The 27,659-nt window shown below is 39.7% G+C and overlaps 1 protein-coding gene across 2 annotated transcripts; it reads left to right on the top strand.

Annotated features, from left to right (window-relative positions):
• Positions 1-27: 27 nt before the first annotated feature.
• On the top strand, positions 28-27,082 carry LOC306759609 (importin-13-like). 2 transcript variants are annotated; one of them, XM_079245299.1, is made up of 23 exons: positions 28-273; positions 1,794-1,880; positions 7,327-7,452; positions 7,553-7,909; positions 8,312-8,565; positions 11,404-11,544; positions 11,675-11,816; positions 13,811-13,977; positions 14,227-14,347; positions 14,522-14,669; positions 14,762-14,943; positions 15,581-15,607; positions 15,791-15,925; positions 17,759-17,911; positions 18,266-18,346; positions 18,440-18,577; positions 19,465-19,561; positions 21,556-21,608; positions 23,035-23,101; positions 23,251-23,309; positions 23,415-23,504; positions 24,706-24,887; positions 24,987-27,082. In XM_079245299.1, exons 2-23 carry the CDS (start codon positions 1,812-1,814, stop codon positions 25,081-25,083), a joined length of 2,886 nt encoding a protein of 961 aa, XP_079101425.1. In that variant the 5' UTR covers positions 28-273; positions 1,794-1,811; the 3' UTR covers positions 25,084-27,082. The 2 variants fall into 2 exon arrangements, with proteins under 2 accessions (XP_079101425.1, XP_079101424.1); XM_079245298.1 differs by lacking the exon at positions 28-273 and adding an exon at positions 1,330-1,400.
• Positions 27,083-27,659: the final 577 nt, after the last annotated feature.

Genomic DNA, 27,659 nt, shown 5'->3' with positions numbered 1-27,659 from the left:
GTGCTCGGGCCTAATTAATGACAAAGACCCTTCTTAAATGTTTGCCTACCAGTAAAAAAAAAAAAAAAAAGTGCTTTTTGTCATTTGTCATTAATTAAACTTATAATTTAAGAAAGGCATCAAATATGGACAGACTGGAACCTACATGTTAAAAAACTATCTAATTATGATTGTAGGTATTTTATTAGTTGATTTATTTTGAAAATATTGAACATCTTACATACTCCACCTTCAACACCACCACAGAGCAAATAGCAAAATGATTCGTTTAAGGTATTTATTTACCTTGTGCAACTCTTCGTTTAATTATTCTTGATTATAAAACGTTAAATAAAAAAATATTAATCTGACCAGTTATTAATGACAGCCTATTAATAACATACGTTTAACTTTAATGCCAGCTGGATGATTTATTGAAATACAGGATAATACAGTAGTACTGAAAGTGGTAAAGCTTTGCGTTTGGCTCAAATGTAAAAAAAAATCTCAGCAATGAAACATAAATGTGGGGAGTATTTTGTTGCACTGTGTCAGCTTTTTTAAATATTCCTTTTGTTGTGCATGACTTAACGGAAGCTTAAAAAACTAATTATTTAATTTGTTTGGTAATTCATTTGCTTCTTTTCTTGCTTGCTTGCAAGACTGAGGGGTTTTGCTTGGATGCGATGTCTTCAGAAGCCCACGTGGGGGCGCTGTTGCTCTAAAGCTGATTGTACAACAAGACTTTGCAGCCACCTTATTGTTATTTCAGCACTTCAATGGAAAATTGATGGAAATATTACTATAAAATTTGTATTTGTTATATATTATACAAATTTGTACTCATTTTAGTCACGCATTCTCTTTTCTCAGATTAGAATATTATAAATGATGCCTTATAACGTATCTTATAACTTAAAACACCTGCTTTCTCAGCAATAATAATAAATACATAATGCCTAGTTATTTTCAGGTTAACTGCATGCTAGTTTCAAGCATTAATGAGAAAAAAGTTAATATAATCACGAATTATTGCACTTATTGCATAGTATGTGTAGTGATTTTTATCATATGGTATTGTAAATATGGTTAAGTCGTTGTACAAATATTTTCTGATTCACACTTTTAATAGGGAGGATGCTGAAACAATAACTGAAACAAAAAAGAAATTAGCCAACAATTTATTCATAACTGTATATGCACGGTTGTCTTATTTCTGAAAACCACTTCCATTCTTGATGTTGTCTGGCAATTTAAAATATCTTGTCTATCTAAAATTGTTTGGGTGGTCTTCAGCCAGTTACGCTATGATTCCGACGTTTCCCACGGTCCTTGAACGTATCAGCAAAGTGACGGAGCAGAGAGGCAGAAAAGCGGCAGGGAGCTGCCAGCATCGTTTCATACCGTCGCTGGACAGAAAGGTGTGAAATTAATAGTCCCCTATCAGGTCTTAGGATAACACCCGGACACCGCGTTGTTTTCATAATGCTGTCACATTGAAATCATTAGTATCCATTGTTTGTGTTTGGAAGTAGAGCTGCGTCAAGTTAGATGGCTACATCAACTAGCTTGGTGTTAGCATAGCGGACTAGCCATTGCTACTGTATCTAATATAGGAGGTTAGCATCAGCTAAAGGAGCTAACGTTAGCTTACCGGTTAGCCTGTCATGTCTCTCATAAGCCCAAATTTGTAATTGTAGAATAATTTAGAAAATAATCAGATTACTGCCGCGAATGGAAGTGGCGTTGCATACAAAGAAAAGGGAAACGACTGCTGCTTGTGAATAAAGTGCCCCTTGTTGGTCGTTTGACAGCTCCGTGTCCGCGGAGACATGGAGACGCTGGGAAGAGTCGCCGCCACGCCGGACGCCCTGGACTTCACGGTGGAAAATGTGGAGAAGGTGAGTGTTTACATCAGGTAGTTCCCGTCTGCAGCTTGTCTTCCCATTCATTCATCACAGGGGGCTTATGAGCTGCTGTTTTCAGACCAGCGATTTCGTATTGAAAGAGCTTTGTTAATCTTGTAGTCATATAATGTGCCATTTTCTTGCATATTACAAAGTTAAATTTCATTTCAAGATCATGATTATGCCATTAGGAGTATCGCTCATCTATTTTTGTCTAGACTAAAATGTTACTATGTTAAATAAATATTCATATTATTTAAAAAAAAAAAAATTCATATTAAAGTAAATATGTCTGCAGCTCATCAAACCCTGACAGTCTGTAAAAGTAAAATAATTTTTTAAAAAAACCTCTTTTGTTTATTTTTTTCCCCCCACTTAGATTGCATACATTTGGCAGTATGCAAGTGTGTATGTATGCATGGTTTAGTGTTTGTGTTGCATGGCAGGTTGCTGTAATGAATCTACTTGCTGGGTGGCTGCTGACTCGGACATAAGGGGATGGGTGGGGAGACAAAGGAGAGGGTGAGAAAGGTGCTCAGTGGAAGAGCAGATTGATGTGATGAGATTGGGAGGGGAGATAAGGGGAAAGAGCTGCCAGTAAAAAAAAAAAAAGAAAAGTGGAGGTGCGGAGGCTGGCAGTGTAGCAGAAATGATTAAAGACATGTCTGAGGGAGAGATGCACATTCCTGTAGGGAGAATAGTTTGGTCAGATACTGTGGTTTCTGGTCTAATGAAAGAGGAGGGGAGATGACAAACAGTGTGCATGGACGTGTCTGCCATGGAATATTCTTTGATTCATTTCCACTGGTTGAGAGAAAGCTATCTGGGAGCTGGAACTAGTGAACAAAGAAAAAAGCACATTTTACTTTAATTTGGATCACATTATCTAAAGTTAAAATACAAGCAAACATAATGAAAAATGAATGTCAAAATATATTTAATTCATATAACAGGGAGGGTCATAACAGGTCGATGAAGGTAAATCTGTGACGTGCGATATAGAATTTCAGCTGCCTTTACAGATCCTGACGCGGCTTGCATCAGCATCTTGTCTGCTCTAAGTGATCTGTCAGTAATCTCATTAAGTGATACATGTCAGACAGATTCAGTGTTCTTGTAAGGTTCTGCTGTCTTTTGTGAGTTTATTTTTTATTTTCTGCTTGGATTATTTCTTTCTTGTTAGCACTCTATTGGTTATAAAATCAGTAAAACAATCTAAACCAATTCCAGCCACAGATAACTATGCATACCACCAATATACACATGATGTTGCTTTTTTACAATGGGGTGTTGGGGAGTGTTTATTTGTTGTGCACATTGTGTTGGAGATGATGGTTCCTGGCCCAGTATTTTAGTGTCCAACAGAATGTTCTTTGTTCTCGGTTGGGTCTGTGAGACAAAGTGCCACATTGTCATGATCTTTGTGCGTATAATGAAAGGGTTCGTATACTGCCTTACATTTCCGCAGAGCTATCATTGTCAAGCATTTGGATACTAGAGGAAATTCAGAGCTCTACGTTGTGTTGTGCTGGTAGGATTTTGGGAAACTGCAATTCTCCCTAGGGACAAGCAATTACTGTGCTGTCAGGAAGAACTTCAACACAGTACTGGGTCAGTTCTGCCCAGCATCTTGCTGTAAGGCACTTGAACAGGGTGACTTTCTGTTACCATAGCTATCTGTACACCCCCACAGGATGCTCTCCACCAAAACATGTCAAGGTCCATTCAGGGATTCCTAACTCCCAGGGTTTTGCCCTATAAAGCATTTCTACCATTTGAAAACTGAAAGTAAAAATGGAATAAGATTCACCTCAATTCAATTCTGCTTCATTTGTGTAGTGCAACTTCACAACAGTGTTGTCACAGGGCACTTTACATACACATCATTTCAAGCCAATTCATACATAGCCTATAATAGAAATCAACTAAATGCATCGAATCATGGCTTCGATCCAATTCCCCATCCTGAGCATGCACGAGGCGACAGTGGGAGGGAAAAAAACTCCCTTTTAACAGGGAGAAAACCTCCAGCAGAACCTGGCTCAGGGAGGGCAGCCATCTACCTCGAATGGTTGGGGTGGAGAGGATAGGAAAGACAGATCAACATGTACAACTGCGCTTATTAAGGAAGACGTGCAGAAAAAAGGAGAAATAAGTTAGAGATGGCAATATTGGCAAATATTTATACATTAATAGATTAGAGAAATGGAGCGAGGTACATCTCAGTGCATCAGATAACATCCCCATTGCTACATATGTGATGGATGGCTAGACTACCCATAACTATAAGAACAAAGAGCATGAGAGAGTCCCGTACATGCAGACTCCAACTCAGGAGATGCTCATATCCTAACTATAAGAATCATGAAAAAAGAAGGTTTTCAGCTCAATCTTCAAGGTGTGGAGGGAGTCTGCCTCCCAAACCCACAATGGGAGCTGGATCCATAAGAGAGGAGCCTGATAACTAAAGGCCCTTCCTCCCATAGTACTCTTTGAGACTCTGGGAACCCCAAGTAAACCTGCAGTCTGAGAGCGAAGTGCTCTATGTGGAATATAAAAGATACAAGTAACACCAAGTGGTGTGTTTTTACTAGATGTGAGGGATGATGAATCAGACCGCTAGCTAACATAATGGAAAAATGCAGGACTGGGACAGTACAAGCAGTTATTGAGAAATTATGCCTGTTATATTAAATAGCTTTTTAGTAATTTCCATCTACTTATTGACTAGCATGTCTAGCAGAACGTGGAACTAATTACACACATACCCTGGTGTTAAGCATTTTTCATCAGGTTTTGAAGCAATAGTCTTGGGATTGGTGTCACACTGCCATTGATTTGGGAACTGGAGGCAGTCATCCTGTGCAGTTGATGTAATGGCATGTTTATTTAACCGAGGTTCGCAACTTAAAACACTTGTAAGGAGTAAGGATCTATTTTTCTGTTCTTGTGCTGAGATTTCATCTCTATTGGCAACATCTTGCTATTCTTAATGTCTGTCTTGGCAGTCTGCTGTCAACAGCCACCCTCGCACTCGCTCACACAAACTATTGTGCTTTGTTCCCTTATTAATCATCATTCGTCAGCATGCCTTTGATCCTCACAGTTATAGCACCGTGTCATGATGGGTCAGTGATGCGATGATGCTTTCTGCATCATGGTATCAGCATGTCCCTATCATCATTCGATTAACTCTGACATGCCTAAGAACCGGTGGCTTCAAAACACTTTGGTCATTGTCTATTAACATAACATGCCAAGATGTGTTAGTGTTAGAAACATGTAAGGAAAGAGTTTAAACATGATTAAAGAATACATCATTTTAAAAATTATATAAATGAAATATGAAATATGAAATATGAATAATAGCCATTTTCAGAATGAAAACTGGTTTGTATGTTTTAATCATTTCTGTATTAGGGCTGTTTTAAAGTTTTTTGTGAGAACTATTTAGGAAATAAAAAGTAGTTAAACTCATGGGTTTGATACTAGTGTACGTCTTAACTTTCCTCTGACATTGTTGTATGACAGAGGACATAGTGACTCTCTTTCATTGAGCCATGTTTTCTCCTCTTCATCCCCCTTTCCTTCCTTCTTCTTTTGGAAAAAGACTCCAAATGAGGCTAATGACCTTTGGCAGTGTCTTCTAAACACATGCCACCATCATATGAAGTCAGGTAGTTCAGGTCATTAGTTGATTTTGCAGCAAATAAAACTAGAAGCTGCTGTTTCTCTGGATATGTATCGTTCACATTTTATAAGATACCATTTACCACCAGTTAGTCGAGGTAAGTGTTGAGATGTCTGGTGTTATGCATAGGGGAAGCCAAGCTTATAGTTCTTTTATAAGAAGATTAAAACATTAAATTGAACATATGGGTTTGTGTCTTGGTCTTTGACAATAGATTTCAGAAAGACAGACAGCACTGTTTGGGGTTGGATAAGAGGGGCCTGCATCGTACAGTGGACTGCGGTAATGATCTGCTGCTGCTTTGATATCACACCCTCGTTCAGAGAAAGAGGAGACTGGAGCTGACTAACAGGCCATCCTAATGCTAATGTGTTTTTGAATGAAAGCGCATTAATGCCCCATCGAAAGATCCTGCTGTATCTCTGCACAACAACGCATTCTTAATTCATGAGCTCGGTTATGACATTTTGTCTCCATTAGTCTGTGCCTTTTAAGCAAACCATCTCATAATCTCCCTTTTCCTTGTTTTTCCTCCTTAAATTGCAGAAACTAGAGACTGAGTTCAGAGACCTGACACTGAAATGCCTATATTATACATTCTGCACCTGTTCCACATACTGCGCTAGCTCGTAAAGCTCCTTCACTCGTAGACACAGAAATGTTACCTGGCTCTCTGCAGACAATCTGCTCATTAACACCCAGGCACCCTTGTTCAGGGTCTCGTACAGTAAGTGGAGTCAGATAATTGCGCTGGAGGATGGCAGACACGGAGAGAACAACCTGACACTCTGCTTGCCGTGGCACTGACGTTGTGTTGATGCTCCTCTTTGCAGCAGTTATTGTATCGCTGCACTCTGTGACCCCGCTTTCCTCTCTTTTAAAACACTAACATTTTTTTATGAATGAATGTTGATCTTACAAGAAGACTGAGTTAAAGATTATGAGTGAACAGATGGGTTAAAGCTGAGCAGAGCGTTAGATGCAGGGATGCAGTGAAGGGATAGATTGGTGGAGTAATTGATTAGGACAGGCTCAGAGGGGTGAAATTCAAGGATCTAAAACTCACTTCATGTTTTTGTTTTCTTTCTGTGTTGCTTGTGAGACACTGTATTGGCAGCTGGAGGTTTTAGAAAGCATATGTGTTAGTGTACAGAGTACTGCAGTAAATATTCTGTCATTGCAAGTATTAGTTGTGTATGTTTAATTGATATTCTTTTTTAATTTTCTTCTGACACAAATTCTTCATCTTTAATAGGAATTTTTCTTTGACTCGCTCCTTTTGTCCTCCCTACACTCAAGTACTCTCATTACTCTGAGCTGTGTTTTGGAGAGTAGTTCTGTTTTCAGGTCAATGTTTTTCCTTCTGCTCTGATTTTGGGGGAAATATATCTACTTTGTGTTTGCGTGTGCTCTCTACCAGTGTAACCAGATATTTCTCACAGGTAAATACTGAAAGGTTATTTTTCCTCAGCTGCTATGTTTTCTCAGACACCCACTATTGTGAGTTTGTGGCGTGTAATTGAAATAATTTTTCCTTATAACTATGTTGTGGTTCAACCTCCACATATTGTGTGGATTCATCTGTCTGTGATGGACTAGCAACCTGTCCAGTGTGCCTCTTGCCCAATGCTTGCTGGGATAGTCTCCAGCATCCCCACGAGCCTTAATTGGACTAAACTATTAAGAAAATGAATAAATGAATCACCAGATTGTTCTCAGTCCTATTCTTCTGTTTCTTTTTCTTTCCAGGCCCTTCACCAGTTGTATTATGATCCCAATATAGAGAACAAGAATCTGGCCCAGAAATGGCTAATGCAAGCTCAAGTTTCCCCTCAGGCCTGGCAGTTTTGCTGGGTCCTGTTGAGTCCAGATAAGGTACAGGGTACACACACTCAAAAATATACCATATATATAAATAAACAAATTCTAGAAAAAAGACAGGATACATTCACATGCATATAATGTCCTCACACAGGTGCCAGAGATCCAGTACTTTGGTGCCAGTGCGCTTCACACCAAGATCTCCCGGTACTGGTCAGACATTCCCACAGACCAGTATGAGTCTCTGAAGAGCCAGCTGTTCTCTCAGATTGCCTGCTTCTCCTCCGGCTCCAAGATGGTGCTTACCCGACTGTGCGTGGCGCTCGCCTCTCTGGCACTCAACACGATGCCCGAAGCCTGGCCTGGTGCCGTGGCAGAAATGGTGCGGGTGTTTCAGGAGGAGGGGGGAGGGGTGGATGGGCGGGCACGCTGTTTGGCTTTGCTGGAGCTGCTCACTGTCCTGCCTGAGGAGTTCCAGACGAGCCGCCTGCCACAGTACCGAAAGGGACAGGTACGTTCTCCAGTACCAGCTTCTCATGTCATCCTGTGTTCATTGAGTTCTTTGAATTAATCTTGTCTCAATCTGTTCATATCTTAGAAAACACTGAACCATTTTCCATTTGTATACTATATATTAATCTTTGATTAAATTTGTTTATTTTATCTGGACAAAGGTATTTTATCATAACTTGTGTGGATCAGATATATTTGTTATTTAGCCTTTCTGGGGGAAATTATGTTCATATTCTAATAAATCTAATATGAAATACTCAAAAGGGCAAAACAAAGTCAGAATATTATTGGCATCAGTATAACAACACTTTAAAAAATTCTCATATCCCATTTTGAAACAGTAGGAAATGCCAGACAGTAGCAATATGAAGCGGTACAATCTCTGTTATTATTGGTGTAGGTCCGGGGAGCCTTGGGCCGGGAATGGGGGTCAGTCTGTCCCTTACTGCAACAACTGCTTCGGCGAACAGATAGCCCAGGGGCAGTGAAAGCTCGCGTGCTGCGCTGCTTGTCATCATGGGTACTGCTGGATGTGCCCCTCAGCGAGAGTGAAGCTCTGGTGCATGACTGCTTTGGTGCCCTGTCTGACCCGGAGCTTTTCGACACAGCAGTAGAGGCGATAGTTAATGCCATCTCGCAACCTGATTCCCAAAGGTAAGTTCGTCATTGTGCAGTATTTTAGTCTTAATGTCATAGAAAAAGGACCCCTAGAAAGAAACACTTGTGCCATGCAACAAAGCTTTTCTTGTTCATCACTATGGGATTTTTAAATTTTTTTGTCAAAAATGGAGGTAAAAGTAAGACAAAATGGTGATGGGGGAGAGATGCATCAGCAAAAACTGAAAGAAAATGTGCTGTATGGGTACTGGAGGGGCAGCAGAGAGGGATGGAGTGAAAGAAGGAGGGATGGACTGATACAGGGCAAGATGACAGCCAGGGGGAAAGAGAAGCATTTCTCGGTTGGCTGGCGTTACTATGGTTACAGAGCCAGGGAGAGATGTCATCATGCCCTGGTTGATTCAGACATGACAGGCACCCATTACCCCTCCTCTTGAGATGGAACGGGTGGGGCAGATGGGACAGTGCAGAGAGAGGACTGATGCTCAGAGCAGGATGAGGGCAGGGGAAGGTGTGAAAGTGTTCACAAATATAAGACTATCTTCCTAACCTCAGTGCTTCTAACAGACAGAGGCATTGGACCTTTGAGGTGACAAGCCAGTTTAAACATGACATCAAATCAAACAGATGGTAGGAAGGACATTAATGGCAGGAAAGTGGAAAAAGAGAATCTCCTCTCTCTCAGCACAACACACATGTTTGGCCCCAAAGTAGTTGAGATGAGATCCTTCTGATTTCTTTTCTACTTTCCTGCTGTGTACTTATTTTTAATATCAAGTTGACCTTTTAAAGATCTTATTTATGTATTATCCATAGCGATTGATCCACTGAGTATTCATTTTGGTGAATTTGCTGATAAAATGTTTTATTTATTTTCTGTTACTGTGTATTTTATGTATCCAAGCATTTACAATGGAAATAAATGGGTTTGTCGATTTGCCTTCACTGTTAAAAAAAAAACAGACAAAAATCTGATTTTTTTCCATTTCTACGGTCTTTTTTCACTATCTTCTTTATCTTTTGTCCCACGCTGCCTCCGTCCCTTTGTGCGCTTCCTTTCTCTTTCCTTATCTCTCACCATCAGTACTAAGCCCTCCTCCCTGTCTCTTGTTCTCTCTTTCTGTTTAAACACATTACAGTCAAGTCATTTGGGGGCTTGCTATTGGTCCAGCTGCATCCTGTTGCCAGGCAACCCATTCCCCTGTCTTAGAGTGTTGCAGTAATTGCAGAGGGGAGCAGAGGTGGGGAGAGCGATGTGTGGGGGGAGGGAGAAGGTGGAGAGAGAAGGAGACACTAAAGGAGGAGTCAGTGTATAACAGCAGGACAGGATCAAAAAGGGAACCCATGAGTTAGTGGAGAGGAGACTGCAGCAGACGGTCTCAGTGGAAGCTCAAGAATGTCATATCTGATGAGGGGAAATGGGGAAATTCGTACAAATCCATTCTGCCCTTTTAATCGCATCACATACACACCACTTCCTACTTTCTGGAGCTAAGAGTGCATGACCTGCATCTACAAGATGCCTTATTAAAAATGAACAATCTTCTGAGTGCATGAATACACAGACACAGAGAAATACAGACACGGTCCTAAAGTCTTTCAGTCAAGTTAGTTAAGTGCTGTTCCTGGCACTGCTCTTAGAGTTAGTCAGATACGGAGCATGTAGCTCTGTAGATGTCTGGGTATCGGCTTGTTAGATGGAAGACAGATCCATACACATTACTTCTCAGCAGGGTGGAGCTGTCTCCAGAGAAGTGGAGACCAGCTTGGCAACTGAATTAAGGACTTTGCTTCTTAACGCAGGACCACAGAACGGGCTTTTTGGCTTATGGAAGAGCCCAAGGGAAATTAGAGTAATAAATGCTTCCAGCACTGGTCAGCTCTGCATTTAGCCTTCAGAGCACAGGCACAGAGCACATAAGGGACATGTAATTTTATAAAGCTGCTTTTAAAAGTACATCTGAATATGCATTCTCTGATGTGAAGATGTTTCAGCTTTTTTTTTTTTAAGTAGTTGTGCCGTTTTTGTCTTTTTTTTAGATTTAAAAGTTTGATTAGGAATATATTTATTAAGGTAAACATACTTAGTCACCCTACTATATTAAATCCTGAATGAAATGTCAATACTTACATCAGATTTTTCATGTAAAAAAAAGGATATTTTCATTTTGCTTATTACCACAACTGCTACTAAGTCTCCTAACCTTGTTGTGTCATTGATAAATATTTATCAACCCTGGCCAACATCTTTATGGACATTCTCCTTAAAAGATGAAGCGCTTCCTGCATACCACAACCCCCCTGGGACACACACAATATGGCTTCCATGTATAGCATTCACACATGCGCATAATTCTGAAGCATTCAGGGAAGGCACACTTTGTCCCTCACCTCTAAATGTCACACCTTTTCTGGCTAACCGGACACTTGACAGGAGGGAAGATGTCTGATGTTGTCACGTGCTGATTGAGGTGCAGTGAGTGTCTGTGTGAGTTGGTGTGCATGTGTTTTATCCAGAGTAAGCGTTGGAAATGGCTGAGACAGCAATAAGAAGACGGAATAACTACTGACAGCAGTGTAGCTAGGAGAAGGAGCTTTGAATAGATTTTCTGGTTTTCTGGTTGATTATGCAGGAGTTTTAGGGCAGGTTCAGAGACTGAGCTGACTTGGACTTGGATTTAATTGTAAATAAACGCTTATCTCAGGATGGGAAAGTAAATATACTAACATACCTGTTGGACAGACGAAGCAGCAGTTGAATCTCTTTGCCTTTGCATTTCTTCTACCCTTCAATTGTTTTTAAAACAAATTGTAGTTCTATCATCTGGATCATGATTAATTATCCCTGTATGTGGTTTTGTTCTTGGGTTACAGATATGTGAACACTTTGCTGAAACTCGTTCCTCAAGTGCTGGCCCTCCAGGAGCAGCTCAGAGAGGCTGTTCAGAATGGAGACATGGAGACCTGCCATGGTATTTGCCGGATTGCTGTCACACTTGGGGAGAACCACTCCAGGTAAAAAACATTGTAAAATGCTGAAACTATTTAATTCCCACTCAGAATAACACCATTTTTGGCTGATTTAGTATTAAAGCTGGAAATGCTCAGATATTTAACCAAACTAAATCTCTCCCACTCTCCTTAGGACTCTGTTGGAGCAGGTGGATCACTGGCAGAGCTTCCTGGCTTTAGTCAACATAATCATGTTTTGTACAGGCATCCCTGGCCACTACCCCGTCAATGAGACCACCAGCTCTCTCACACTCACCTTCTGGTATACACTGCAGGTAAGAAATGTTCAAATCCAATCTTTACGGTGTGCCTGGACCCCCTTCTTCAAAAATCTGTTCTAGTGCTGGCTGTTCATTTTGTTCTCATTGCTAGAGCAATGGAAAAGTGGTGCTTCTGAGGCAACACTGTTGTTCTGCAGGCCTGGTTATTGGGATGGGATATTGAATCAAAAAATCAAATAACCAGATTTTTGGCTTCACAATTTTAAAATGGATTTTTATTTTTTTTTTTTGTTAAAAAAAATCCATTTTTAAAAATAATTAATGAATATAATACATTATAAATTTTTTGTCATATTGTTTTTTTTATGATCTTTTTACTTGTCTTCTTTGGCATTATAGCAGCAGAATGATAATCTGGCTACTGTGTTGTTTTTCCGAATTGAAATTAAGAAAAATAATGAGCAAAAAAAGTTTTGTACATTTTTTTGTTTTTAATCTACAAAAATATTGAAGAATTGTGAGAATCGCAATTTAAATTGAATCGGCACCCCAAAAAAATCGTAATCGAATCGGGACAAAAGCATATCATCACAGCCCTAATGTTATCATTTGGCTAAAACCAGAACCAGTCATAATGTCTAATCTAGCAAATCCAAGATATAAAAAATAAAAACTGGGTTTAAACACAAATTAAGTTGATGCAGCTGTGGAACAACATGAGCTTATTCTTCCTGCTTTTTATGTCTTGATCTTACATTTTGTTACTATGTTATTACTGGATTATCTTTGTTGTAAAATTTCAGTGAATCCGACAATGGACATGTTTTAAAGTGAAGAAATTAAGCTTAATTGTGTCACCAGAGGCTGGTGGTTTAAGCCAAGTTGCTGGTGGCTGTAATTCATTAGAAGAAGTAGTTGTACTATCAGAGACTACATCGACTACACGACATTTCCCAGAATGTAGACGGGAAACTCCTCCATTTGACTCCTCTGTTTGCGAGTTCCTCCCATCAGAGATGGAGTTTGACTAGATGAGAACAGAAACAAGGGGAGAAGAGATGAGCTGAAATACATTTATAAAAATGACCTGTCATTTCAGAGCTGACATTTTGAATTGACGTCAACTAAATACAAGATGTCACAACTCAATTATCAAACCATTAATTGTTGCAGTTTTATTTGATTGTTTCTGTCTGATGAACATTGGATGTTTATGACAAAGCAGGTAGTTTTAATAAAGTTGATAGCATTAACATGCCACGCCCCCCTTCCTTACAGCACCTGTGCCCACAATACTCCCACAAAAGATCCATCCAGCAAGCCTCTTATGTGTGCAGATGTTGACTTGAGATGTGAAAACATTTAGCTGGGAACAGTTCTGGTGAAAAAGCAGAAAGACAGCAGCGTGAGGAAGCAAGAAGCCTGAAGCGATACAAATAGGATGAGTCTCAGTTATTGTCTATAGGGGAGATGTAGAGACAGCTGATGTTATCGGCAGATATCAGCATTAAAAAGCAGGTTGTGGTTTTTGTAATGGCACAATCTTAACACAATATGCACATATTATTTATCAAACTCTTCAGTTAAGTCTCCTCTGATTCTAAATGACAAAATATAAGAGATTTCATCTATAGTTTTCTATATATTTTTGTTTGTTTGGCACAACTCACTCTAAAAATATTGGTATTGGTTGATATCCGTTTCTGAAATTAAGAGTTGGACAAATCGGTATATCAGATATTAGTAAAAAAAAAAAAACAATATTGAACATAATAATAAAAACAACACCTTACAAAAAGACATTAATTTTATTTTGTCACTCTAGACAAAGTTACCTTCATTCCTCCTGATAAGTTTTATTTGAAACAAACAAAAACGACCTCAAGCACTTAATTGGGATTTTATTAGATTTTTGCTGATTTAATTGACTTTTTTCCTATTTGCATCCGCTCCATGCATGCCGAGGATAACAATGGAAACCTGATACTGGCTTTGTGTTTCAGACACATAACAATGTTCTTCTCCGTGGCTTGTCCTTCCCTTCTCAGGATGAAATCATGTCGTTCGAGTCTGATAAGCAGGCAGTTTATCTTCAGGTCTACAGGCCAGTGTATTTCCAGCTGGTGGATGTTCTGCTGCACAAAGCCCAATTTCCATCTGATCAGGAGTATTCATCCTGGTCCTCAGATGAAAAGGAGCAATTTAGGATTTACAGGTACATGTTTGCATTTGTGTGCTCGACTTTCAGTCTGTATTCTGCTGTGTGTTGATGCGTTTCGGTGGCTGTTTCTAAAATTACTTGCTGACAGGATGATGGGTCAGCAAATGAGTGTGTCTTTTCTCTAATGGACTCTCACTAGACTGGCAGCTGAGGGTGCAAAACCTGTTTGTTAAACAGCTTAGCAGATAAGATTTCAAGATTGCATGGCCCTAAAATGTCAATCTGTACATGTCTCTCCATCAGGGTGGATATCTCTGACACACTCATGTACGTATATGAGATGCTGGGAGCAGAGCTGCTGAGTAACCTGTATGATAAACTGGGGAGACTGTTAACTAATGCGGAGCAACCTACCTCCTGGCAGGTGGGTGAGACATACAAACACAGACAAGGAAAGGAATTAGTTGTTTTCTGTTTCTTTCTGAGTTGCATTGAAAAGTCTCAACACTTAATACCAGAGCTTTAACTTCTTGATCTGTTTTTCCTGTTTTTTTTTTCTCTTTTTTCCCCTATTGCTAACAAATACATCCTCCTCCAGCACACAGAAGCTTTGCTGTATGGCTTCCAGTCCATAGCGGAGACAATAGATGTGAATTACTCTGACGTCATCCCTGGCTTGATAGGGCTCATCCCCAGGATTAACATCAACAATGTTCAGTTAGCAGACACAGTGATGTTCACAATAGGTAAGAGAATACACATTATAAGATTAAAAACAGCTGTAGTTTACAGTAGGAGTGATTTCTTGTTCTGTCTCTAAACTAATACTTTCTTTTAGGCGCTCTGGCAGAATGGTTGGCAGACCACCCAGTGATGCTGAGCAGTGTCCTGCCATTGGTTTTACAAGCGTTAGGGAACCCAGATCTTTCTGTTTCTTCAGTTTCAACACTCAAGAAAATCTGCAGGGAATGCAAATATGACCTGCCCCCATACGCAACCAACATCGTAGCAGTTTCTCAGGTACAGTGTGTGCACATTTACATGACATGAATTTTTTTTGCCTGGTTAATTATATTTTTTTTTTTTAAAAAAAGCATAAAATACAACTGCTTTTTTTTTTTTTTTTTTTTACTTTAAAAGTGGAGTATGTAAGATTTTCAAAATTTAAAAAAAAAACAAAACTAAAAAATAACTACAATCATAACTAGTTTTTTTAAACATGTAGGTTCCAGTCTGTCCATATTTGATGTCATTAAATTACAAGTTTAATTAATGACAAAGACCCTTCTTAAATGTTTGCCTACCAGTAAAAAAAAAAGCTTTTTGTCATTTGTCATTAATTAAACTTGTAATTTAATAACGCATCAAATATGAACAGACTGAAACCTACATGTTCAAAAAACTATCTAATTATGATTGTAGTTTTATTAGTTAATTTATTTTGAAAATATTGAAAATCTTACATATTCCACCTTTAAGCATTGAAGTATTGTAGAGTTTTTTTTCTGTGTATTTGTTCCAGAAATAACTATCAAGCTTTAAAATCTCTTCAGCTGCATTATTTGGATAGACTTTTATTGCTGCTTTGAATTTGATTTATTGTGCTTTCAAAATAACTGAGCAATCTCTCTCTCTCTCTCTCTCTCATCCTTTCAAGGAGGTGCTCATAAAACAGATCCACAAGGTCAGTGTGTATAATCGTACATTAGTTCTGTTCCTGTTGTTGCAGTTCAGAAGGAAGATTTAACACATTCTCCGTCTGTAGTTTACTCCTCACATGTGTTGCTAAAAATATTCATCTGTATTGAAGTCTTTAATGAGCCGGAGCTTAAACTAAAGCTCAACCTGTCATTGTTTCCTCCTACAGACCAGTCAGTGCATGTGGTTGATGCAGGCACTCGGCTTCCTTCTCTCCGCTCTCCCCGTGGAGGACATCTTAAGAAACCTTCACTCTCTCATCACCCCTTATATCCAGCAACTGGAGAAGCTAGCAGATGAAACGGTCAGTGTGCAAACCAACGTAAAGCTGTACACGAAGCACCGAGCAGCACACAGAGCAGGCGCAGTTGGACTCTAGCCAATAGGAACAGGCGTTGTGTCTGTGTGGTGTCACTGCATTGGAACATTTCTCTGCAGGACCAGATTGGATTTGACCCTCCACAGTGGGCAAGTGACTCACGGTGAAATAGCAAAGACACACTTTTTCTGAGTCAGACAAAGGCACAGACTACAGAGAAATAAATGCAGAATTCTAAAAATGAACGCGCATACAGTAGGTCATGCTTTAATGTGTGAGCACACAGTCATTCAGAGGAAAACTAGACTGCTTAAATGTCACATCCAATAAAGCCTAGCTTTTTCAGACCGTCATGCTGGATGAAATAAATGTGGAGCTGTTCTTATCTAAAAATAGTTTGATATTTACTCTTTGTGGAACATGGAAGAGTTTATTCACATTGTTTTTCCACCAGCGGAGGGGAATAGAGATGTCTGTTTGGATGAAGCTATTCATATCCTTTCTGTTTGTCTGTGTTCATGTTTTATTTTTCCATACCAGTAATCACACACAAGCTTTTTCGTCTTTCTTTTTCTCCTCTCTTATCATGTCTTACATCAGTCTTTATGACGTCACAGCATTACATCAGACAAAGAAGTCAGGTGCTGGACAAATAGTGGCACCTAGTGGGAAGACCTGTGGGTTATATTGTGTCGGGTAGATGACCTGATCTCTGATGCGGATGAATCTCTTGTGAAGCAGATCAGAAGATGTACACACACTCATTGGTGATGTTGTACTGAGAAAGTCATAAATATGAGGAGATGGAGAAGTGTGTCTGTCAGAGGGTGTTGCATCTTTGTCCTCTCTGTAGTCTGGTGTTGGTGGTGTTACATCACCATGCAGATAGCGAGGGCCAGTGAGACACTGTAATTAATGATTTTACCTTTGGGAGTTGAGTTGTTATGCGTGTTACTGGTATTACTCATGCTCTGGGGACATAAATCTGTTGACATGGTCGGATCTTGTCGTCCATGTAAACGAGCTTGTGTACTCAGAAAATTGGTCTTGTGCCGACAGGAAGCAGCCTCATAACTCATTAAGTCTTAAGGTGAAAACATGCTTTTGGGCTTGTTTGGGTGAAGATTAGGTTAAACACATGTGGGGGAATCTTGAAAAGGCCTTGCCGCTGCCCTCCTCCTGCAGCTCAGGCTCTTAACCCTTCGAGCCCTGAGAGCCCCAAATTTGAACTGTTTCTTCACCAGAAACATAAATAATATGTTCACACATTTTGTCAAGCGTTTCCTTGAATATGACAGCGAAAGTATTCAAATGCACCATGTGGTTGCAGAGATACGTCATTTTCCTTAAAATAATGCAATTCTGAGCAGGATAGGCTCAGTGCTCAAAGGGTTAACCTCCTTCTTACAGACAAATAGAAGCATGTCAGTGTCAACCTTTCTGTTTATGAAATACTTTCAGTATGTTTTAGTAGCTGTTATTAAATATGTTATTTGGTTTATTTAATTTCTTAATAGAATTTAAAAAAAACTCACCATTATTTTAGGTGCCAATTACATATTTGGATTGCTATAACTGTATAGATATTGTGATGTAAGGATTGCACTTTTTCACTGTAAATTAAATCCCTTGGATGAATTTATCTTCTATTTGATTAACTGTTCATCTTATTCAGTAGTAAAGTCTTAGTTTCATGTCTCCCTTTTTTTTTACTCTGGCTTTGTAAATATATTTCAAGCCAGGCTTCGACGTGTCCAATTAGGTTTTCAGCAAGCAAATTGTGAGTTAGAAGTAATTTTTTTTTTTTCTTTCCTTCAGCCTAATCCCTCAAATAAACTGGCCATCATCCACATCTTAGGGCTGCTGTCCAACTTGTTCACTACCCTGGATATTAGCAAGCAAGACGATGAGTCAGCAGATGGCTCCGCACCACCTGTTAAAACAGCTCCACCTCCACCCGGCCCAAACCCGGTCAGTTACCACACACCATCATGGTTCTCATGAGTGGGGTTGGGAAATTTGACATGTACTTTGATCCTCTGCGATGAGCTGAATCTGTCGATTCTCTACTGGTCATAATGAATATGAAAAATGTGCCATTTTCAAGCTTTGCCATGTGATTTACTCCATTCCCTACAACTTCACCCTCTGCTGTCTTCAACCCTGAATATATTTGCCATTACTAGCTTGAAGCATGATGGTGAAGAGTGGAAAAAACAGGAATTCTTCTGACAGACATGCACCCACGTAGAAATGTTCCTGTACTGTTCCTTCTTTCTGACTTGGCTTCTCTTTCATTTAACAAAATTCTTTTCCTCCGTTCAGGTTGTGGTGGTTTTGCAGCAGGTTTTTGCTCTCATACAGACAGTACTGAGTAAGTGGCTCAACGACTCACAGGTTGTAGAGGTAAGCTGTCAAGATGTGTCCCCAGAAGCTGTCACGACTTTGTTCCAGGTGGTGCACAGATTTACGTTTATTTAATCATGTGACATCCTGTAGGCGGTATGTGCCATCTTTGAGAAGTCGGTGAAGACTCTCCTCCACGACTTTGGTCCCATGGTATCTCAGCTAAGTGAGATGCTCGGGCAGATGTACAGTACAATTCCCCAGGCTTCAGCCCTAGACCTCACAAGACAGGTACACAGTCAACTTGTGCATAAAGTCATAGTTTCTGATAACATTGTGCAATATTTTAGGCTTCATCAGAGATGGCAGTGTATGACTTGCTTATAAAGGCTAATAAAGGTTTATTCCAAGTTTGTAGTACTTCATCAATCATGTTACTGTTAAGTAATTTGTGTGGCCCAAATTGAATAGAGCACCTTGTTATTTAAGTATTGATACAAACTAATTATAGTTCATTTACTAACTTAAACTAGAAACTGTAAATTTGTGTCATTTGGAGTAATAAAAGTTTGTTTCTCTTCTTGATTCGTGCATAGTGATCAGTTTAAAACAGTAACAGTAACATTTAAAGAAGCTAATTGCTCTGATAAATGGAGCTAGAATTTTTTTTAAAGGAGCTTTATTTTTGATAATTTTTGTCTTTTTTACATTATAAATTATATCAACGATGAACTTAGTGTCTCTAATCAGGTGTAAAGATACCAGTCAACATTTGTAAATATTTGCTGGGGTATCTTAATATGAGTGTTTCTGTCCCTGATGTCAGCATGGAAAAAAAAAGCCCAGGCTGTAAAAGTGATGCTGCAGAAGCAGTGTGAAGACATGAAAGATCATTACTCATCACTGTACTGTCACGCTGATAATATGCAGGTGCAGAACAAGTCTAAACATGCCAGTTTCCACACCTGAGTTGTGAGTCACAAGAGGTCTTGTTTGCCATTGCACAAGGCGGCAAAGACATTATGGATCCTTTTTTACACATATATATTTCAACCAGCAGTAATCTGATTCATACGGCCTACATAATGGCTCTGTCTGTATGATGCAGCTGTTTCTAACCTGCTTTGTTGTGTACAAGTAAAATATGCCGTCTCTGATTTGTGGTCCTGCTGTTGTAGATGGTGCATATCTTCGCCAGTGAGACAGACCACTTCCCACCAATCAAAGCTCTGTTTGAGCTCGTTACCTCGGTAACGCTGTCCATCTTCCAACAAGGTAGGGGTCCGGCAAGGGTGGGAGTCTCCATTATTGTTAAGTATTTCTGTTTAATTGAGGAATAGCTGTTTCAGATCATGTTTGGTTTCACAGAATCAGATTTTTTGGTGAAGCCCTTTTTTCCTTCGCTTTTCCTTCACCAAGAGAAGGAAAAGGTAAAGTTGTAAACAAACGTTTAAAATTCAAGGAAACACATTTGTTTCCTAAGTGGTATTACAGCATTGTCATTTCCTGTTGTCATTGTTGCTCGATTTGCTGCAACGGTACGAGACGCAACTCTGAGTCTGGGAACACCTGTAGGAAAATTCAAAAGGTTAAAGGTTACTGGACTCTTTCAACATTTGCTCTTATTTCTCACTAATGGAAACGCTGCATCAACTTTTTGTGTCTGCTTGGTGTGTTCAGCAGATGAAGCCTGAAATGAAGATTTTATCAATGCAGACTTACCTCCCCCTCCCTCCCTCCAAATAACTGTTGATTACTATTTTAATTTGTTGTAAAAATACTAAAACAACATGTTGCCATGTTTGATTTGTCAGCCTGATCTCTGCTTATTCCGTTTCTTTATTACTTTATTATTTTTCTACATGTACAAAGTTGTGGATGACCTTACACTTGGAGTTCTTTGGACTGCATGTCTTTGAGTTTGGTTAAGTTATTTAAAGGCGACTAAATACACCAGTGTTTCCAGCTTTTGTCTAACATTGATTTTTGTTGCAAATGACATGGACATAAGTGAGATGATCTCATTCACTAAACTTGGCTTTGAGTGTTTATACCAGGTCTGTGTGATGCTTCCCTTCCCTTTGTGTTGTCCCTTTTCCCTCTCCTATCGTCTCGCTTTAAATGGTTAAGTAATGGCTGCTTCTCCTCCTGCCTCTAAACTCTACGTTTCTTTCTAAGCAGGTGCCTTTTATTAGACATTATCAGAACAGGATACAGTCACAATAGAGAAACCGCTAGCTCATTCAGTTGGCTGACATGTAACATAACAGGGAGGGCCAGCCATTACATCCGCAGCCACTGCTGTGCTGGGATTAGCATCAGGCTCTCCATCACAGCCCTCTGAATAAGCCTTGTATTCTCTTGAGGGAGTTTTGGTGCGTGGATGAGGATTGGAGAGGGGTATTGAGCAGGAGGCTTGTTTGGAGTCTGGGAACAGCCAAAGCTGGGCGCTCACTACTGACGTTCATTCTGTTTCATCGCAGTCTCCTCTTGGATTCGGTCCAACATCAGTCTGAAGTCCTCAGGAAGACCCTGAAAGTCCAAAATCTTAATGTGGATTCTTCAGTTACAAGGCTTTTACAGGAAATGCGTCTAATTTAGTATTATTTGCCGTTGTTATCCCCTTACAAGTCTTGTAGTCTGTGTCCAGCATAAGGCAGGTAGCGATATAAGAACCTATGCAAAGATTTGAGTGTTGTTTTTACTGATGCAGTGGCTTCATCTTTGAAGCTAAAGGGATCTGATCAACCTGTGCTGAGCGGACCCTTTACGGTAACTTCCTCCTGTAAGGCACTTTCTTGTTATGTAATCATTATGCAGTCTTATAGTGTCTTGTGGGAAGGAGGTAAGAGGGTGTGTTCAGGTGGGGTGCCTCTTTTTCTTCCAAACCGTAACAGTAACAGAGGTGCCTCCTGGGTTCCCACTCCAAACCCACCTTTGCTTTTTTAGGTTTGTTCCTTTTCTCTCGTTACTTATCTTTTTTTATTTTCGTTTCTTTCTTTGTTTCTCTCCAAACAGATCCATGTCTTTGTCTTATGCCTGTTATTTGTTTTTGGTTGGTCTCTTCTTCCAAGACTCTGCCAAAGCTTCATATCCCCCCCTCTCCTTGCCCCTCCCCCTTCGTTCCTTACTCACGTGTAAATTATTTCAATGAAATATTTTTGAGTTCTCTTTTATTTCCACATGACTGTTGAATCTATTAAGTTGCTGTTTGTATATTATTCTTATTCTCTTATGATTTCTTAAGTTTCATCTTTATTATATTATAGGACCCAGGGATCATCCTGATATTGTTGATTCATTTATGCAACTCCAAGCTCAGGTGTGTTTTTGGTTTCTTATTTCATTCACTTTGGGTTTCTCTCTCTTTCTCTCTTTTTCTGTTTTCTCCCTGTTTCTCTATCCTCTCCTCTTTCTCCCTATACCTCCTTTCTGTTCTTTGTTGCTGGGCCCTAAGGTGTCCCATCACGTAGGCGAGGCAGCAGAATGAAACACGCGAGGGAAATGTTTGAAAAGGGAATATTTGTCTCTCCTCAAACACTTTTGACTAACAGTTGCCTCACCACGCAGTCATCCTGAGCTCATGTAGGGTTTTCATTTTACCCGCATAAACCAGCCTAATCAGTGTGATATTGACTTTTCTGTCCTGTAAATCTTGTTTTATGCAAATAGTGAACTGATCAGAGCAACCTCTGGCAGAGATTTCACTGTGCAATTATTCAGTGTGTTCTCACTTCGATGATTCTGTTATCACACAATAAGTCTTATTTTACACTTTTTTTTTTTAAAATTAATTAAGCTCATCCACTCTTTGTAATACCTTAATTATGCTACTAAAGGAAGAGAAAAAGAGGACTTTATTGGATTTAACACATTTGTCATGATGAGCCACAAAATTTCGCATGCAGGTGAGAAAATTTCCACCATCCCGTCTGTAAGTTCACCGTCAGGTCACATTTGCTCCCTGGAAAAACATCCGTGCACTCAGAGCCTTAAATGAAATATTTAAGTCAACATTGCCCTCTTTAGAAGATGATGCAGCATCAGTATGGTGGTCCCAGGTGACTGGTTAGTCTCCCAGCCCAGTTCTCCTCTGAAGTCATTCCAGCCCAGAGCCGATCAAAGCCCAAATGAATTAATATTCAACCAATATTAATCAGTTCAAACAAATTGGCTGATGGCTCTCTTGTTTTATATTTTTGTCTTTCGTCTTCATTCTTCCTTTGTTTTCTATCTTTGGATAGATCTGACCTTCATCTCTCTCCCCTTTCCTCTCTCCCTCTCTCCTCCATCCTGAATGAGTTCATTATTATGAGATGAGTTGTCTTTCTCTTTATCTGCACATGTTAATTACTTACACACTTCTGTTGCATATTCTGTCCAGTCAACCAAAAACAATGGAAAGTAATGTTCTAATATAGTTGATTCCAAGAAGCAAAGCCTAAACCACCATTGCCTTTAGTTTGACTTAAGTTTCAGATGATTTCAGAATTTGATTTTTTGCAATTTGTTTGTTATACCTGCTCAGTTCTGCATTGGAGGATCTGTGTATGAGTTTGGATTAAGTTTTTCCTAAACCGATGGAGAGGGCACTATCGCCTGGTAAGCAGATCTGGTCTATGTTTCCGTCAGATCTGGCTACCAGGCTTAGCAGGTATTGTTGATAGCAATGGGATGTGGTGAAAGAGTATCGATTGGGTCGGGCCAACAGAAACATACCCTGTTTAATGCCTTTATTTGCCTCATAGGCGCTCAAACGGAAGCCTGATTTGTTCTTGTCTGAGAGTCTTGACGTGAAAGCCGTGTTCCACTGTGGTAAGTGTACATGAGACTCACACACACCTACGCTCTGTTGTGTTTGGGTTTACAGGTTGTTGTTTTTTTTTTTTTTGTGAAATCGGTACAAAGTGCAGTCTGTAAATGTTTGACATCTGCCCTCAGCAGTTTCTGTCTTCCATCTGCAGGAATTCTGTCACTCAAATTTCCCGAGGCTCCGACAGTCAAGTCGACATGCTTGTTCTTTGTAAGCACAAACACCTCCCAAACCTGAAGCTTTAAAAGAACCTGCATTTTGTAAATGTTGTAAATTTGAATCTCAGGTCGGTGACTTGCTGTGTTTATGTCGTAGACCGAACTGTTACCCCACTGCTCAGATGTGCCTCCGTTAGCCAGGGTTATGCAGGAGGATGGCAAGCTGTTGGTACAAGCTGTACTAGAGGTGAGAAGTACCACGTTGTGTGATTCATCACCGATCTGCAGTTTGCTGCTTTGTCACACTCCAAACTCTGCATCCTCTCGAACTGTTAAACCCTTTTCAGACCTGGGATGGTAATAGCTTTGTTGAATCAACATACCTGTTCACTTTCATGTTAAGTAGTTTTTGTCCTTGTTTTTTTTTAATTATTATTTTGAAGAGCACATTTAAACGTTAACAATTTCACGTTTATACATAAATAGAAATTTACTTTGTCACCTCTGTGTCAGATATTTGCTTTGTTGCTATTTTCTGTGCTAAAGAATGTTCCTGTTGCGCTGCATCATTACTTTAGTGATGGAAACCTTCCACAGATATCTTAATCTGTCAGAAGCTGCCAGACTTGTTGAATAGCTTAATGCATAACTTTAAAGATTTTAAATGTTTCTCAGGCAGGACTGCAATAATGCCAAGTAAAGCAGATAATACCAAATGACTATGTGATACAAACATCACTGTAACATGTGCTAGTTGCAGCATTGCCTCAAACTGGGTCAAAGTTTTTGAGGATTGAGTTTCTTTATATGGCAAAATTCAATATTCTGTCACCTCAGTGCTAACAGCTCTTAGTTTAGCTCCCATATTAGAGTGTCTACTGAAGGGCAGACATTGACTACATAAGCGCTTGACGCACTCCCACTTCAGAAAGAAGTACCTCTTTTAGCATTCCTCACAGCTTCATTCAGACACTCCTTTGACTGCAGCAGAGCTGTGTTATACACTCATTTTTTCCCATTTGTAGCTACAACTGCAAACAATCCAATGTAATTATGCATCTACATGGGGGAAAAAAACTACCTTTTCACACATTTAAGTTAAAACAAACAAGTGGACTTTTGGCTTCTTACTCACCAGGGTTTTATTCAATTTACTGTAATAAGCATACTTTAACTAAGTCTCTGTATGTGCGTGTGAGCGAGGACAGGTTATTGTACAGGTGTATGCAGTGAAGGCTGCATCATGCTGAAAGTGATGTGGAAAGGATATTATAATAAGACTGGGAACTCTTATTAGGTCAGAGCCCAGGATAAAGACCAGAACTAGCTATTTATGGCAAAGCATGATGAGGTTGGCATTCAGATGTAGTACCAATACATTTATCTTTATGGGAAGCGGTGTCTTTCAGAAAAGGATTTATTAAAAATCCCTCAATTGATCTTTACAGGGTATCGGGGGAGGGGCATCTCGGAGTCTGATGGACCAGTTTGCAGAAGTGCTGTTCAGTCTGAACAAGCATTGCTACTCTTTGCTCGTTGTGTGGTTGAAAGAGGTGCTGCAGCCTCCAGGATTCCCGTCATCCCGAGTCACAGCCGAGCAGAAAGACAACTTCTCACACCAGATACTCAGGTGACTCAACTCGACAAACTCTGGCAAACAATTGAATTTTTATACATGTGCTTACAATTTCTGATGTCCGTTATTTGCTCTGCCTCTTCTGTCATGCAGAGAAAGAGTAAACAAGAGAAGAGTGAAGGACATAGTGAAGGAGTTCACACTACTGTGCAGAGGTCTCCATGGTACAGAGTATGCTGCTGAATACTGAAACTCGCCCTTTGAACTCTCTCCTTACCATGACCTCTGCCCTCAGTGCAAAACAGTTGAACGCCACAACAAACACAATTCTCTCCAACCCTGTGAAGACACAATGAAATGATTGTAACGATAACTCAGTCGCAGGACAAGACGTGGAACCGTTCCAGCACAGACCTGCCATCCAATCAACCAACTTTCAAATCCTCGGTGGCTTCAGAGAGGCCTTCCTCTCTGCTCCAGTTCGCTTTTCTGTTGTAAAATTGATTGTCTATCTCTCTTCTTTCCCTTTTTCTCTTCCTTAAAGGGGGTTTTTGTTGGAAGAGCTTTGCGCAGCACACCCAGCATGCTGCCTCACGCCTCCTTCTGTCTCTGGCTTGTTCTGCCTTTCTAGATCTTCCTGTGGTTCCTAGGCTGTTTCCTGGTGATTAGCGTCCTTAAAAAATGGTAGTGGTATTGTACTAGCTACTTGACATTATTTTTAAAAGTAAATCAATTTAATTATATAAATGTATATGTATCCACATATATAGAGAGTGGTTATCAGTCCTGCTGCTGCTAATGGGAAGACAGAAAGACCAATCTTAAGGAGGGGATTCTGCAGGAAGAATGACAATAATACAAAACTATTCTCTCCTCCTCATGCCCCCGTGATCTCTGCATTTGCCAAATTATTTGTTGTTTTTTTGTCTATGTTTTTTTTAAAGGCCTTTTAGGGGGTTATGAGTGGACAAAAAGAAAAACTGAAAACCACATTACATGGACTGAAAACAGTGATTTCTTGCCAAGCCTTCTATGTGTGGGGCTGTACCTCATGTACACGAAATCCCACCCAGTCATACTGCAGTCTCCTTGGGTTGTAGATGCAGTGGTCCCTAAGTAACGCAGGACTGCCAAGAGCGATGCCTGGAGGGAAAATGGATTATAGTAACTGGCAGTGAAAAGAAAGAAACTGCCACGAAGAGAGCCGAGCCGTTGGAGGGTAAATTATCCTGGCGGTGGACTGCTTATTCACTGTAATCGTGCAAAAATATTAATCAAGTTGTGCATATTAACAGTTATTGCTGAACACTTTTTGTGTATTTGAGTGGATGGGTGTGTTCCTACCTGTATGTGTGTGAGAGGGTGCGTGCGCACAGATGTATCTTTTTCCACTTGTTCAGTGCACTTATATTGGACCTACAGATGCATAATTTCCTCCTATCTTTTATTAAAACAGCCAATTCATTTCTTCACACTGCACTCAGGCGACTTTCTTCAGAAGGACTGACCCTGCACAGCCAGTATTTCACCTCCGCTGCTCACCAGGAGCCGCACCCATCTGTACCATCACCTTATCATCTGCATAATCATTGGCCAGTCTCATCCATATGTCTGATATTCACACCAACCACTGCTGTTAACAAAAGCTACCCAGAATCTTCTCACTCATCTGGGTCACTGCCTTGGAGAGGACCAAGAAGGATTAGAGAGTTTAGTCACAAAAAATGCAAGGAACCTTACTCAGAAAGCTACATGACACCGACATCATGTGCTCATCCATTAAAGCATTATTGGTGAAGTGATGCGATGGCTGTAAAATACACTGTCTAGTGAATCGGCAAGACCAGCTGACAACTATTAACATTCAGCATAGAAATGTACTTTGTGGTCTCTGATACAACTATCTCAGTCTAATCCTTCTGTCTTATCCGAGGTGCCTGCAGACATGTAGCATGTATGTGTTTTGGGTGGGCGGGGACAGGGACAGATATGCGACGTGTGGGAAACACTGCAGAAAGATGCAATTTAGACCTAGATCAAAAGCAGGAACTGAGTCTGAAGTGAGCTGTTCTCCTTCAGTCTGAGGTGAACTGTGAATGTCTTGACTTTGACACTGATCCCTGCCCTGGTCTCAGTCTGAAGTGGGAAAACAAAGTGTTTGTCACAGTTTAATTAAAGAGTTGTAAATGGATGAGGGGTGGGGAGGATAAAATGTATGGGGTTTTTCTTTTTCTTTTTTTTTTTTTGTACCTTGGCTTTAATTTATTAAATATATCTATGACTGCAGTTGTTCACTGTGTGTGTGGAAGTAGTTTAGTTGTGCTGAATCTTGTCTCTGCTGCATTCTGCAAATATTCTAGAGCTGATAAGAGTTCAAACTTTTCCTTAATTTGCCATTTTGAACCTGGATTTAGCCATGTTCAGCCAGTTTATAGGAAATGTTTAGTCTATATTTTGAGATTATTGAAAAAATGAATATATTTATTTCAAACATGCTCTTAAACCAGTAAATCAGATATAAAAACAAAAATGTGAGACAAACTGGAACAAAAGGATCACAGAAAATATGGGAAAAAAAACTGATCCACATGCTCATAAAGAAGTAGGAAAAAGTAAAAAAAAAAAAAAAAAACTTGTTTGAGCTTATCTCTTTTGTAAGCTTTATTACATTTAATATAAATGAAAAAAAAAATTATAAAGAGCTTTATAAACTATGTTTACTTCTTTTTCCACAAAAACTAAAATACAGAATATAAACTAAAATAAAGAATATTTTTCAGTTATTTATATTTTCATCTTGTCATCAACTGATATAATTGAAAACAA

This window comes from Telmatherina bonti (genome assembly GCF_933228915.1).
Source record: "Telmatherina bonti genome assembly, chromosome: 8".
In the NCBI taxonomy this organism is placed as follows: domain Eukaryota; kingdom Metazoa; phylum Chordata; class Actinopteri; order Atheriniformes; family Telmatherinidae; genus Telmatherina; species Telmatherina bonti.
The sequence above is the reverse complement of the archived record's forward strand: the minus strand, read 5'-3'. Positions and strand labels throughout refer to the sequence as shown.

Bases quoted from the DNA above. Each gene is read 5' to 3' on its own strand.
- LOC306759609 (XM_079245299.1), top strand. From the start codon at position 1,812: ATGGAGACGCTGGGAAGAGTCGCCGCCACGCCGGACGCCCTGGACTTC. The intron at 11,817-13,810 runs GTAAGAAATGTT...TTCCCTTCTCAG, and splicing joins CCTTCTGGTATACACTGCAG to GATGAAATCATGTCGTTCGA. The intron at 24,888-24,986 runs GTGACTCAACTC...TCTGTCATGCAG, and splicing joins TTCTCACACCAGATACTCAG to AGAAAGAGTAAACAAGAGAA.